The 13,137-nt window shown below is 46.2% G+C and overlaps 1 protein-coding gene across 30 annotated transcripts in view; it reads left to right on the top strand.

The window, feature by feature from the left end:
• The window catches only part of CLASP2 (cytoplasmic linker associated protein 2), a 292,183-nt gene that overhangs the window by 219,653 nt on the left and 59,393 nt on the right, over positions 1-13,137 (top strand). For 18 of the 30 annotated variants that reach the window (XM_030551253.1, XM_030551246.1, XM_030551236.1 and 15 more), the window contains 4 exons: positions 7,511-7,534; positions 8,009-8,253; positions 11,614-11,677; positions 12,080-12,082. In XM_030551253.1, coding sequence (XP_030407113.1) covers positions 7,511-7,534; positions 8,009-8,253; positions 11,614-11,677; positions 12,080-12,082 — 336 coding nt within the window. The remainder of the gene's footprint in view (positions 1-7,510; positions 7,535-8,008; positions 8,254-11,613; positions 11,678-12,079; positions 12,083-13,137) is intronic. The other 12 variants (XM_030551234.1, XM_030551242.1, XM_030551252.1 and 9 more) reach the window with 3 other exon arrangements.

Raw genomic sequence — 13,137 nt, 5'->3', positions numbered from 1 at the left:
AGTTCTCTATCGTTTATCTATCGTTCATCTCTAGTCCATTATAGTTGTTAATTAGTTGGTTAAGTAGATAGTTAAGTTAAATAGTTGTTAAGTAGTTCTTCGCCGGGGGCTTAGCCCTTCCCGGCACCCGGCGCCAGGCTCATGCCTGTTTCGCCGGGCTTCAAGCAGTGTGCGGCCTGCAAGAAGCCCATGCCTACCAGCGATCCCCACGAAGCGTGCCTGAAGTGCCTCGGGGAATCGCACAGATCTGACAAGTGCCGCATCTGTAAGGCTTTTAAGCCAAGGACAAAGAAGGAGAGGGATCAAAGGCTCCGGACTCTCCTCATGGAGGCGGCACTTGACCCGACGGCTTCGCAGGCCGTGGTATCGGCACCGGCACCGGATCGCTCCGGCACAGAGAAGACTCCTCGGCACCGACCCTCTCCGGCACTGGAGTCAGAGCCAAGGCCGTCGAAGTCTGATACTCCGGCCAGGAAGACCCGGCTAGAGCGCCCGGCCTCGACATCGGCCATGGCGCCGCCGGCACCGTCAGCACCGTTGACTCCGGGCCCGGCGGGTCCGTTGAGTCCGGTACCGCCGAGCTCCCCCATGAGATCTGGGGTTGAGATAGTGGTCCCGTCCACACCGGAGACCTTCGCCTCGGCTCGGGACCTTATTGCCCTGACTGAGCCCACTCGGCTGCCACCCCCCGGTACCTCCGGTGCGGGTCGTGTCCAGAGGCAAGCCCATGATATCGGCACCGCCCAGAGGCAGTCGTTCACGATCCAGGTCCCGACGTCTTGGGCGCTCCAGATCCCGACGCCACTCGCAGTCCCGGCACCGCTCCCCTCAGCGGTACCGGTCGCACTTGCGGCACCGGTCGGCATCGAGACGGTCGCGGTCAGGCTCCAGTCGTCGACACCGGCACCGCGATTCCAGGAGCGGGTCCCGACGCTACTCGCCGCACCGGTCGACCTCCCGGCACCGAGCTGGTGGCAGGTCCCGGTCTCGGTCGACCTCCCGGCACCGAGCTGGTGGCAGGTCCCGGTCGACCTCCCGGCACCGAGCTGGTGGCAGGTCCCGGCACCGAAGCGGCGCCCGGTACCGATCAGGATCCCGGCACCGTGACAGATCCCGGTCCCGATCCCGGTCCCGGCACCGATATGACTCCCGGCACCGGTCCCCGGCACCGAGACGATCCTCCGTGCCGGCCCGCGCAGACCCTTACCATCCAGGGTCGGCCCCACCATGGCCCTCGAGACAGCCGTCCGTATCTTCCCAGACGGACAGCGGGTATGCGCTGGGCACCGACAGGCAGGCGGCGCTGTTCGGTGATCCGCCGCTGCAGGACCAAGGCCCACAACAGTGGGGATTCTGGACACCCTGGGCATACCATCAGGCCCAGGGCCCCCAGCAGCTCCCTGCTAGACCGGCGACTGCGGAGCGTAGGGCCCCTGAAGCCTCGTTGTCTCGCCCCCCTCCCTCCCTGGAAGGGGAGGAAGGGTCCAAGCAGCAGGACTCCGCTACGGCTCCGGAGGCAGAGGCGAGGGCTGAGGAAGACCCTCAGTTAGACACTCTCGTGCCTGGGGTCTCATCTTCCTCCTCCCCGGATGAGGCGGTGGCGGGTACCTCCTCCAACAGTCCCCCCCCGCTGGATCTCAGGGCGCACCAAGACCTCCTCAGGCGCTTGGCTCAAAATCTGAGTCTGCAGGCAGAGGAGGTCTCGGAGATAGAGGATCCAATTGTAACCATCCTCTCTTCTGATGCTCCCACCAGGGTCGCCCTGCCCTTCATACGGACCATCCAGGCCAACGCCAATACCATCTGGCAGTCCCCGGCCTCCATCCCTCCGACAGCGAAAGGGGTCGAGAGGAAGTACATGGCCCCTTCTAGGGGATACGAATATCTCCATGTACACCCGACTCCGGGTTCACTGGTGGTGCAATCAGTGAACGATAGGGAGCGTCACGGCCAGGAGGCTCCAGCCCCCAAATCCAGAGAAGCCAGGCGGGTGGACCTCCTTGGCCGTAAGGTGTATTCGGCTGGGGCGCTGCAGCTCAGGGTCTCCAACCAGCAGGCCCTGCTGAGCAGATATGCCTTTAATTCCTGGGTGGCAGTGGACAAATTTAAGGAGCTGCTGCCACAGGATGCTCGCCAAGAGTTTACGGCCATCTTGGACGAAGGCAAGAAGGTCGCACGCACGGCCTTACAAGCCTCCTTGGACGCTGCGGACTCGGCTGCCCGTACCCTCGCGTCAGGAGTTACGATGCGTCGCATCTCCTGGCTGCAGGTTTCCGGACTTCCGCCGGAGCTCCAGCATACCATACAGGACCTTCCTTTCGAAGGCCAGGGCCTGTTTTCTGATAAGACAGACCCCAGACTCAAGAGTCTAAAAGACAACCGGGTTATTATGCGGTCCCTCGGGATGCACACCCCCGTGACGCAGCGTAGACCCTTTAGGTCGCAACAACAGCAGCAACGTAGGCCGTTTTCCCAGTTCCGCCAGCGGCAGGACCTTTACAGGCGCCGCGGCAGGAACGGAAGGCGCAGACAGTCGGGGAACCAAGGGGGGCAGAACCAAGGCTCCTCAAAACCCCCGCCTGGTCCTAAGCCTTCATTTTGAAGGTGCGCCCGAGGGCGCGGTAACAGTTTCCCCTATGGATCCTTCCCCCCCGTTTTCCAACCGCCTTTCGTTTTTCCTCCCGGCGTGGTCCCAAATAACATCGGACCGCTGGGTCTTGAGCATGGTGCAGACGGGATACCGCCTGCAGTTTGTTTCATTTCCTCCTTCCCGCCCTCCTTCCTCGTCCCTCTTCAGGGACCCCTCTCACGAGCAATTCCTTCGGCAGGAGGTGCAGACGCTCCTCAGCAAAGGAGCTATAGAGGCGGTTCCGGAAAACGAGAAAGGCAAGGGGTTTTATTCCCGCTACTTTCTGATCCCCAAGGCCAAGGGGGGCCTCAGGCCTATCCTCGACCTGCGAGAACTCAACAAATACCTCGTGAAGTTGAAGTTCCGCATGGTATCCCTGGGGACCATTATTCCATCCCTGGATCCGGGAGACTGGTACGCCGCCCTCGACATGCAGGACGCGTATTTCCACATTGCCATTTGGCCACGCCACAGACGCTTTCTCCGCTTCGTTGTGGGGGCTCTTCATTATCAGTTTGCAGTCCTCCCATTCGGCCTGTCTACGGCCCCGAGGGTGTTTACAAAATGCATGGCAGTTGTCGTGGCGCATCTTCGGCGCAACCGTGTCCACGTGTTCCCTTATCTGGACGACTGGTTGATTCGGGGCACGTCGGAACAGCAAGTCAACAGCCATGTCCGCGTGATCACCGGCATGTTTGCAAGTCTGGGCCTCTTGATAAACACAGACAAGTCCACCCTGAGGCCCACGCAGAAGGTGGAATTTATCGGGGCCGTCCTGGACGCCACTGTGGGCAGGGCCTCCCTGCCTCTGCAACGGTTTCAGACCATGGCGGCGATCGTTCAACGTTTGCGGTCAGCCCCATTGACATCAGTGAGGACATGTCTAACCCTGTTAGGCCACATGGCGGCGTGCACCTTTGTGACCGACTACGCTCGGCTCCACATGAGGCCTCTCCAGCTGTGGCTTATCAGTCATTACAGGCCGGCAAGGCAACCGTTAGACATGTTAGTCACAATCCCCCAGAAGGTCTTAGATTCTCTTGGCTGGTGGTTAGACCAGTCCGTATTATGTGCGGGTCTTCCCTTCCACCCCTCTCAGCCCTCGGTATCCCTGACAACGGATGCCTCAGACCTAGGCTGGGGGGCCCACCTAGGGGCCCTGCGGACACAGGGCCTGTGGTCCCAGGAGGAGGTGGGGCTACACATCAACATGCGGGAGTTGAGAGCGGTCCGCCTTGCTTGTCAAGCGTTCTGTCATCAGCTTCAGGGTCGTTGTGTCGCCGTGTTCACGGACAACACGACGACCATGTACTATATCAACAAGCAGGGCGGCACCAGGTCCTCCTCCCTGTGCCACGAGGCGATACGACTCTGGGACTTTTGCGTAGCCCACTCCATTCACCTCAGGGCTTCCTTCCTCCCTGGAGTACGGAACACGCTGGCGGATCGATTGAGCAGATCCTTCCTGTCACACGAGTGGTCCCTTCGCCCGGACGTCGCTCTCTCCATTTTCCGGAGGTGGGGTTATCCCCGGGTGGACCTCTTCGCGTCCAAGGGGAACAGGAAGTGCCAAACGTTCTGCTCCTTTCAGGGCAGGGAGCCGGGGTCGATAGCGGATGCCTTCCTCATCCAGTGGTCGACCCACCTGTACTATGCGTTTCCCCCGTTCCCTCTGGTCCACAAGGTCCTCCTGAAGGTGCGCAGAGACAGGGCTCTCGTGATCATGGTGGCCCCGGCATGGCCCAGGCAGCACTGGTACACCATGCTGCTGGACTTGGCCATAGCCGACCCAGTTCCCCTGCCCCTTCATCCGGACCTGATTACCCAGGACCACGGGACCCTCTGTCACCCAGACCTGCAGTCGCTGCACCTAGCGGCGTGGCTCCTGCGTGGCTGACTGGTTCCGAGCTGCGCTGCTCCACGCCTGTGAGAGAGGTGCTCTTGAGCAGCAGGAAACCGTCCACAAGAGCCACATATTCGGCGAAATGGAAGCGCTTCTCCTGTTGGTGCGTAGAGAGAAATCTCCGCCCTATGGAAGTTTCGATAACCGAAATCTTAGACTACGTTTGGTCCCTCAAAGGGCAAGGTCTGGCCTTATCGTCGTTGCGAGTCCACCTAGCAGCTATCTCCACCTTTCACCCGGGTGCGGACGGTCGCTCCGTTTTTTCTCACCCGACGGTGTCGAGATTCCTGAAAGGGCTGGAATGTTTATTCCCTAACGTCCGTCCCCCTGCTCCAACCTGGGATCTTAACCTGGTGTTGTCCCGGCTCATGGGGCCCCCCTTTGAGCCGTTAGCTACTTGCTCCCTGCTCTACCTCTCTTGGAAAACTGCCTTTCTAGTAGCTATCACCTCAGCTAGACGGGTGTCGGAGCTCCGAGCTCTTGTGGTAGACCCCCCATATACGGTCTTCCACAAGGAGAAGGTGCAGCTGAGACCACACCCTGCTTTTCTGCCCAAGGTGGTCTCAGCCTTCCACGTCAACCAAGAGATTTTCCTTCCGTTTTTTTTCCCAAAACCTCACTCCTCAGGCAGGGAGCAGCAGCTCCACTCGCTGGATGTCCGTAGGGCTCTCGCGTTCTACATAGAGAGGACTAAGCCCTTCCGAAAATCCCCCCAGCTTTTCGTGGCGGTAGCAGATCGTATGAAAGGGCTTCCTATCTCCTCCCAGAGGGTATCCTCTTGGGTTACGTCCTGTATCAGGACCTGTTATGACTTGGCCCATGTCCCTACGGGCCGTGTGACTGCGCATTCTACCAGGGCGAAGGCGTCGTCGCTGGCTTTCCTCGCCCGCGTGCCCATCCAGGAAATCTGTCGGGCAGCGACCTGGTCATCGGTCCACACCTTTGCTTCCCACTACGCCCTGGTCCAGCAGTCGAGGGAGGATGCGGCCTTCGGAACTGCAGTGCTCCGTGCCGCGACTTCTCACTCCGACCCCACCGCCTAGGTATGGCTTGGGAGTCACCTAACTGGAATGGATGTGAGCAATCACTCGAAGAAGAAAAGACGGTTACTCACCTTTGTAACTGTTGTTCTTCGAGATGTGTTGCTCACATCCATTCCACACCCGCCCTCCTTCCCCACTGTCGGAGTAGCCGGCAAGAAGGAACTGAGGAGCGGGCGGGCCGGCAGGGATATATATTGGGCGCCATGGCGGCGCCACTCCAGGGGGCGACCTGCCGGCCCACTGGAGTTGCTAGGGTAAAAAGTTTCCAACGAACGTGCACGCGCGGCGCGCACACCTAACTGGAATGGATGTGAGCAACACATCTCGAAGAACAACAGTTACAAAGGTGAGTAACCGTCTTTTCTCAGTCTTGCTCAGATTGGTAGTGACTATCCATTTGGATGAGAATCTGGCTCTGGGTTTATTTTACTCTGGTGCAGTACAGGAATCTGTCCCTCTCCAGGTTCTTGAAAAGGTAGAACTTCAGTATCATGACATCTATTTGTAAATATAAAATATTTGTAATGTAAATTGACCTAATTCTCTCTCTCTCCTCCTGCCACCAGCCCCACAAAACTGCTACACTACCATTTAATTGCAAGTCAAGGATTAAAGATTTATTCTATTCCTGTTTATTTGGCAACTGTTTTGGGCTATCGTGGATCTGTTGAATTTAAAGAAGTGTCTCTGCAGGGCTTGGTCACCTGATTCACATGGCTCTTTACGTGTTAGAAATAACTCGTTAATTAATAAGCGCACCCCCTCCTCCTGTTATGGTATTAACATAGTCTGCTCAAAACTGATGAATGCTACTTTCAAGCTATTCAGATTCTACCAATTAACATTTTTTATATGAATGTTCATTTTCCTGGTAGCAAAGAGCTCAATTCATAGAGCTTCAAGCTCTGACTGATCCACTTCAAATCAGGCTTTACACTGATAATGTGGTACTATGAGCACATTCTGGATTCCTTCCGAAGGTCATGAAATAATTCCACATACAGTTAAGCATAGGCCTACTTGTTACACTGTTTCAGTGCTGTTTGTTTTAGGAGCATCCCTCAAGTTATTCAGCATTGAAGAGTGGGAATTCTGTGCAAATTGTAATGTTAATACTTCTGCTTCTTTGACTATAATCAAACAGGATTCTCACTACACACCTCTGATTCAGAGTTTGGATAGCGGGTTTCTTTCGCTGAGGTGTTTTGTTTTTTTTTCCTCTAGGGTGAGAAGTCTGTTTTTCTCAATCCCTTAGCCTGTTTGGGTTTCATGTTTTTGGTTTTTGGTTATTTTTTGAGGCCGAAGAGGGTGTTAGTTGTTTTTTGTTCGTTTTTTGTATTTTAAAATTAATTCTTATAAGGCATTCTAGTAATTTGCTTCTATAGAGAGTCTTTGCAATTGCAGAATTGGGTGGAAGGTTCCAGATGCTGAGAGCAGAGCTGGTCAGAAAACTTCTACAACAGAAAAAGGGGAAAAACATTTTGACAAAAAATTCCAAAACCAGGAACATTTGATTGCTTGGTGCTGAGATAGTTGACTGTATATAACAGGGTCCTCAAGTTGAATTGTCATTGTGTAAGACAGCCAGAAAGTTTTAAGCTGGGAAGTTTGTGTCTTGTCTTAGTTTGTGAAGACCTAATAAATTATATTATGATATATTTTTCTGGAAAAGTATAGATGTGTAAAATTTCTTCTTCTTAATATATGATATGGCAGTGTTACATATTTTATATCAGAGATTGTGAGGGCAAAGAATAAATAAAGTTGCATGCTAATAGCCATTTTCTTCAATATAATAAAAAACAAAAAACAACCCACTGTTGCTTCTAGTGACAGATGATACCATAATGAAAATTAGTTATAGTACTAGTACATGGCAATTATCCTCAATGTTCTTAATTTCTCTATTTCTCTTTAATAATTTACTGCTATCAGCTCTTAGGAGACATACGGACTAAGGTATAGAAATCACTGTTTTCCCCTTACTTCTGATAGTTTAACATTTTAATATAGTATATACTGAGATTGTACAAAACTAAACATAAATAAAGAAGTAATAGAAAATGTAATTTTAAACTTTATATTGTTTTGAAGTTGTGAACAGTTGAGTGAAATGACTAAATTTCAGTATCTCTGTTGTCCCTCTATTATGATAAATATTTGTATTTTTCACAAGTAAAACATATGCAGAAGAAAATTGATTAGGTGGATAACCTGTCATGCGCTGTTTGCTTCATTTTTACTTTTAGAATTCTATATAATCAATCTGACTTTAAGAATTAATGTTGCTTGACTTGTTGAACAATGGAATTGGAACCATAATGTCAATGCAGGTGATCAGTGAACGTGCTATCCTTTTGTATAGATATGTGCAAATATAAAGTTTGACACCTCTTTGTGATCATTGCTAATCTGGGAGTCTGTATGTGATAGAAAAAGCCTGTACGAAGGAGGTACGAATCGTATGGAATGTACTCTGATGATGATGCCAACAGTGATGCATCCAGTGCCTGTTCAGAAAGATCATACAGCTCTCGCAATGGCAGCATACCTACATATATGCGGCAGACAGAAGATGTGGCAGAGGTCCTCAATCGCTGTGCTAGCTCCAACTGGTCAGAAAGAAAAGAAGGTCTTCTAGGTCTACAGAATTTATTAAAAAATCAGAGGACTTTAAGGTAAGAAAATGTGTCTTACTCAAGAACAGATTTCTGGGGGTGGAGGGGGCACACTGTTTTGCAGCTGAGGCTCATTTTCCTAGTACCTTTATGTGTAAATGTAGCGTTCAGGTAGAATTGGAGTTTCAAATTACTGAAATAAGTAAAGTAGTATATTCTTCTGAATAAATAATGCAGATTGCAATGTTTCTGTGAGATCTCTTTGCATTATCCTGTAAATGGAGAAAAATGATGATAATCAGTTTCTTGGTATGTAAAAAAACAGTATCTCATTTCCTGCTTTCTTGGGACAATTTTTTTAGGAACACAGCTTAAAACCCTAAAGTCTTTACTTACTGAAAATGTAGACTTTATCCAAAGTAAGATTTCCTTAGCTGCTACTTTCCTAGCATACACATCTGTGGATGCCCAGAGCAAGGTCCATGTCTTTCATTGACATAGCCTGGAGGAACCTGTGACTGTAGATCTGGATATTAGATTCAAATACTATGAACTGTGTAAAATTCACTAGTGACCAATTCTTTTAGCAAGGAGGACAAGGTATTTGCAGAGTCAGAAGAAACTGCAAAAACTGGCCTCAAACCAGGAAGGAAACATGCTTAAACACTTTTACTTCTACAATAAGTACCAGAGATCCTTGTTCCTCATCCCAATACTCTTAAACTATCGAGAGTTGAAATTCTGGAAATAGCCACCGTCTCCCATTGCTCAGAATGGGGAGGTAAGCCAAGCTACCCGCACAGAAGAGTGAGGATTCCTGTGTGTTGGGATTCCCTCTGAAAGTGTTTCCACTCAGCTTATCCAGAACACCATGTCCAGTTCTGGGAGAACTCTTCATCCAGTTCTCTGGGATCCAAATCACTCAGTTTGACTCCAGATTTCATCACTCAGGTTCCTGTATTTGGCATACAGCAAAGCTATGCTGAGTTGATCAGACTCAAGCATCGGGGTTGGATTTAGGGCTTACCATGCATCTAGAGTTACACAGAAAACCTCTTCTTTTATATACGTTTACACATTATATTGCATTTGTTATACATTACATCACACATTTTTGGAGTGGCTTGGTTATTTTGCAAGAACCAATCCTTGTGCAGCATGTTCTGTCCATGTGCTTTTCATGCAGAATATGATCTTCATATTGCAGGTTTATCTTGTCCATTGTCGTTAGCATTAGGGTGTTGCTGCTTATTTTAGCTAGCTGACTCCAGCATACTGCTTGTCAAGACCCTGTTTACAACTTAACTTTCTATTCACCTTCCAAATCATGACCACTAAGAAATGAGACAAGTTACTTATGTCAAGCTAGGCCTACACTATGCTATTTTCAGGGAGCTAGTGGTTACTTTGAAAGGGCAGCTTAGGACAGCTGTGGCCTTTGTTTCACTGAGGACAATAGAAGATGGGGAGCCATTTTGAAAAGGGCATATCTTGATGAAATTATTTGTAGAAGAACACTATTCTTTAGCTCCTGTTAAAGAAGAAATGCTCAGTTTATGAAAAATAATGGCGAAAGTGACAGTCTTAAAAAAATATTTTTTTAAAAAATACCCTTTGACCAGATTTACTCAGCAAGGAGAGCAGGAGGGGAAATTTTGAGAGGTGATGTGCAGGGGAATTTGGAGCGTAGGAGAAAGGGGAAAACGGGAAGGGGCAGGATGAAGCGGAAAGCGGTTATGTATGGTCTGTCTCCAAAGTGAGTAAAGCATCCAGAGTATGTTGGTTAATCTGGTCGGAAAAGTTGAAATAAAATACAGATCTTGGGGTTATGCTGCAGATCTTCAAATCAATGGAAATACCACATGGTTAACACTACTCATGGGATTTTTTTTGTGTGCAAATATGAAGGGGTTTTTAAAAGTGAATCATATCTAAGAACTTAGATTAAACTGTAGTTAAGTTTGACTGTATATTAGTAATGTAAGTAATAACATTACATTTAAGTATCCCAAAAACAAGCAGTGGAAACTTAAGAAATTCAGGTTTAAGATTAAATTTAAAAGAAATCCAAACATGTTAATATGCAAATACACAGTTAGTGCACCCAGATAACCTTATCTCTTCCTTGCAATGATACCATGAGGGAAGCATTTTTTCAAAATTATCAGATGTCTTTAAAAATCAGTTTAGTTTAATCTGGGACTGTAGTGCACTATTCATAATTGTTACTCATCACAATGATATCTTTACAAAGCAGAGTTAAGGTTTGTTTGTTTATTTAACAGCATTCTGATACCATGTCATGTTTAGATTTCTTTTAAATTTACTCTTAATTTCCTGGGTTTGTAATTCTTATTTGGGGTATAATTACAACATCCCTGTAATATTTTTATCTTTAATTTACTGATATATGTTCTACTTTAACATAATTTTTGTCTGGGAACCTTGTATGGTGTTGAAATTATTGGTGGCACTGAAGAAATAATAAATAGTGTTAGAAGTCCTTATTTAATAGCATTAGAGACAAAATTTAAAGCAAGAGCTCCTCAGGACAGAAAAACTCCTAATCTGTGAAGTCCTAATTTGTGTCAACTGGAGGTACAATCTTGCGTTCAACAGAAACTATTTGATACTCCTAGGGTATATCTACACAGCTGCTGAGAGGGTGCTTTCCAGCACAGGTAGACAGACATTTGGTAGCTCAACTCAAGCTAGCGCACTAAAAATAGGAGTGTGGTCACAGCGGGCCAGGCTGTGGCTTGGAGTCGCTACTTGAGTACAGTACAATCCCACCTGTCCCTCTGAGTATATAGAATGGATAGCCCGAGCCTCCACCAATCTGTTTTATGGTTACACTGCTATTTTTAGCATGCTAGCTCAAGCAGAACTAGCTTATGTCTGTCTGCCTGCGTTGGGAAGCACCTTTCTAGCTAAGAATGTCTCTAAATATACCGTTTCATATTTTAGTCATAAGTGGAAATTTAAACAATGTTTTGGTTATATAACGTTTTGTAAGTGTTACTATAAAGGGACATTATTGGATTAAGTCATATTTAAAAATAAATTTTATCTGTATTAACATCAGATTATTAAAACTGAAAATTGTAAAATTAACTTTATTATTAGAGATGTTTAATAGCTATTTTCACTTTGACTTCTAGTCAGTTTCACTGGTTGTTCTGTACTAGTACCATTGTTATGTTATTTGGGTTGCAAATAGCACATAAGAATGTTTAAATTGAAGTTAAACTTCAAATTAGATTTTAAGCAAAGATGAAAATATTTCTGTTTGAAAAGGTATTTTTCAAAACCTCTTAATCTGAACTTTGGACTTGAAGTATCTAGTCTGTGTCCTTTTTAAAATAATTCCTTACAGTATCCCGTAGTTGACTAATTAATTATCTCATGTCATTTTAACAGTCGCGTTGAATTAAAAAGATTGTGTGAAATCTTCACAAGGATGTTCGCTGACCCTCATAGCAAGGTATGTTTTATTTTTTTCTGTTGATATTCCTTTGTTTACTTGTAGTCAGCACATTGAAATATTTTAGATTAATACTACAGAACAATTTCTGTAAATGATATTAAGTATTAATTTGCACACTAAAAGTATTTGCCATAAAGGTGTATTATAAAAATTGAATTGCGAGAGGTGGTCATAGGAGTTATTTAGGAACTCTTTGCAAACAGGTGGTGAGGCATAGGTATGTGTTCTTAATTTTCACTGTTTTGAGTTAACTGATAGAATGTAAGGAAACTGTGGTGTTTTGATCTACTTAATTTGAGATTTGAAACAAGTTTACTTTTTCTTTTATTGATACAGGATAATTGAGTTAAAGTAAACAATACTTTATTGTACCTAAATAGAAATGTATTCAACATTTAGAGAGTGTTCAACATTTTTAAATATTCTTGTAAGCTCATAGTATTTGTTGCAAAAGTAAAATGAAAAGTGATTCTCACTCAGGAACATTATTGAGTTCATCTGATGCAAGAAATATTAGTTAAATTTACAAAATGAGGCTGATTAGCAACCACTGGTAAATACTTCAGATGCTTTCTTGAGTATATGTTTTTGAGTGATAATGGATTATGTTATGTCTTTCTTTATTCTCATAGATAAATGACTGGTTGGAAATTAGGGCTCCACAGTTTATTTAATTCTTTTTATATAGTCATTAATATGTAGTAAAATGCGGGTAAAGAATATATCGCTATCAGTAATAAAACGTTATCATGTTTTGTTCACATTACATGACTTTTTTTACAAGGCAAATATGGACCAGTACCTCATAAATCAGGATGACGCTATAACAATTAAAATATTCTTTTGGGTTTCTAAGAGCAATTTGAACTAACTTATTTTATTGAATCTCCACTTTTGGGTTATATTTTCAGTTTTGGTTGTTTGCCTTCTCTCTCTCTCAAGTGGGTGGACCATTGTGCCTTATTTAATGCTCCATTTACGAACTTATAGTGAAACGTCTCAGAAAACTGGGCACAGCAGTACAGATGCTGATATGAAAATAAATATAAAACATTTTTAAAACTTAATGTTTGTTTATAATGTAGGGCTTATCTTGAATTATAGGTATTCTATGGATTGAAAGTAATAGGTAATCATTTTGTTTGAGATGTACAGCATATGCTAGTTTCTATCCATCTATCAGTATTGATTAAGTGATAGCAAAAACACTCAGTTTCATAGCAAAACAGAAAGTGGTTCATCTCAGTATTTTACAACTCTACTATAAATGTCACAACTGATGGCTGCTGCTAATAGAATACTGAAAAATGCCTATCAAAATGTTAATGTACACTTGATAACCCTTCAGAACTTGGTGATATGTAAACTGTACTGAAATCTTGACTAATTTAAAGTTAACAGTAAAGCACCAAATTAACTTGTCAAAGTTTGTCTGCTGTCTCCCCTTTTTATGGATA

This window comes from Gopherus evgoodei, chromosome 2 (assembly GCF_007399415.2).
Source record: "Gopherus evgoodei ecotype Sinaloan lineage chromosome 2, rGopEvg1_v1.p, whole genome shotgun sequence".
In the NCBI taxonomy this organism is placed as follows: Eukaryota; Metazoa; Chordata; order Testudines; family Testudinidae; genus Gopherus; species Gopherus evgoodei.
The sequence above is the reverse complement of the archived record's forward strand: the minus strand, read 5'-3'. Positions and strand labels throughout refer to the sequence as shown.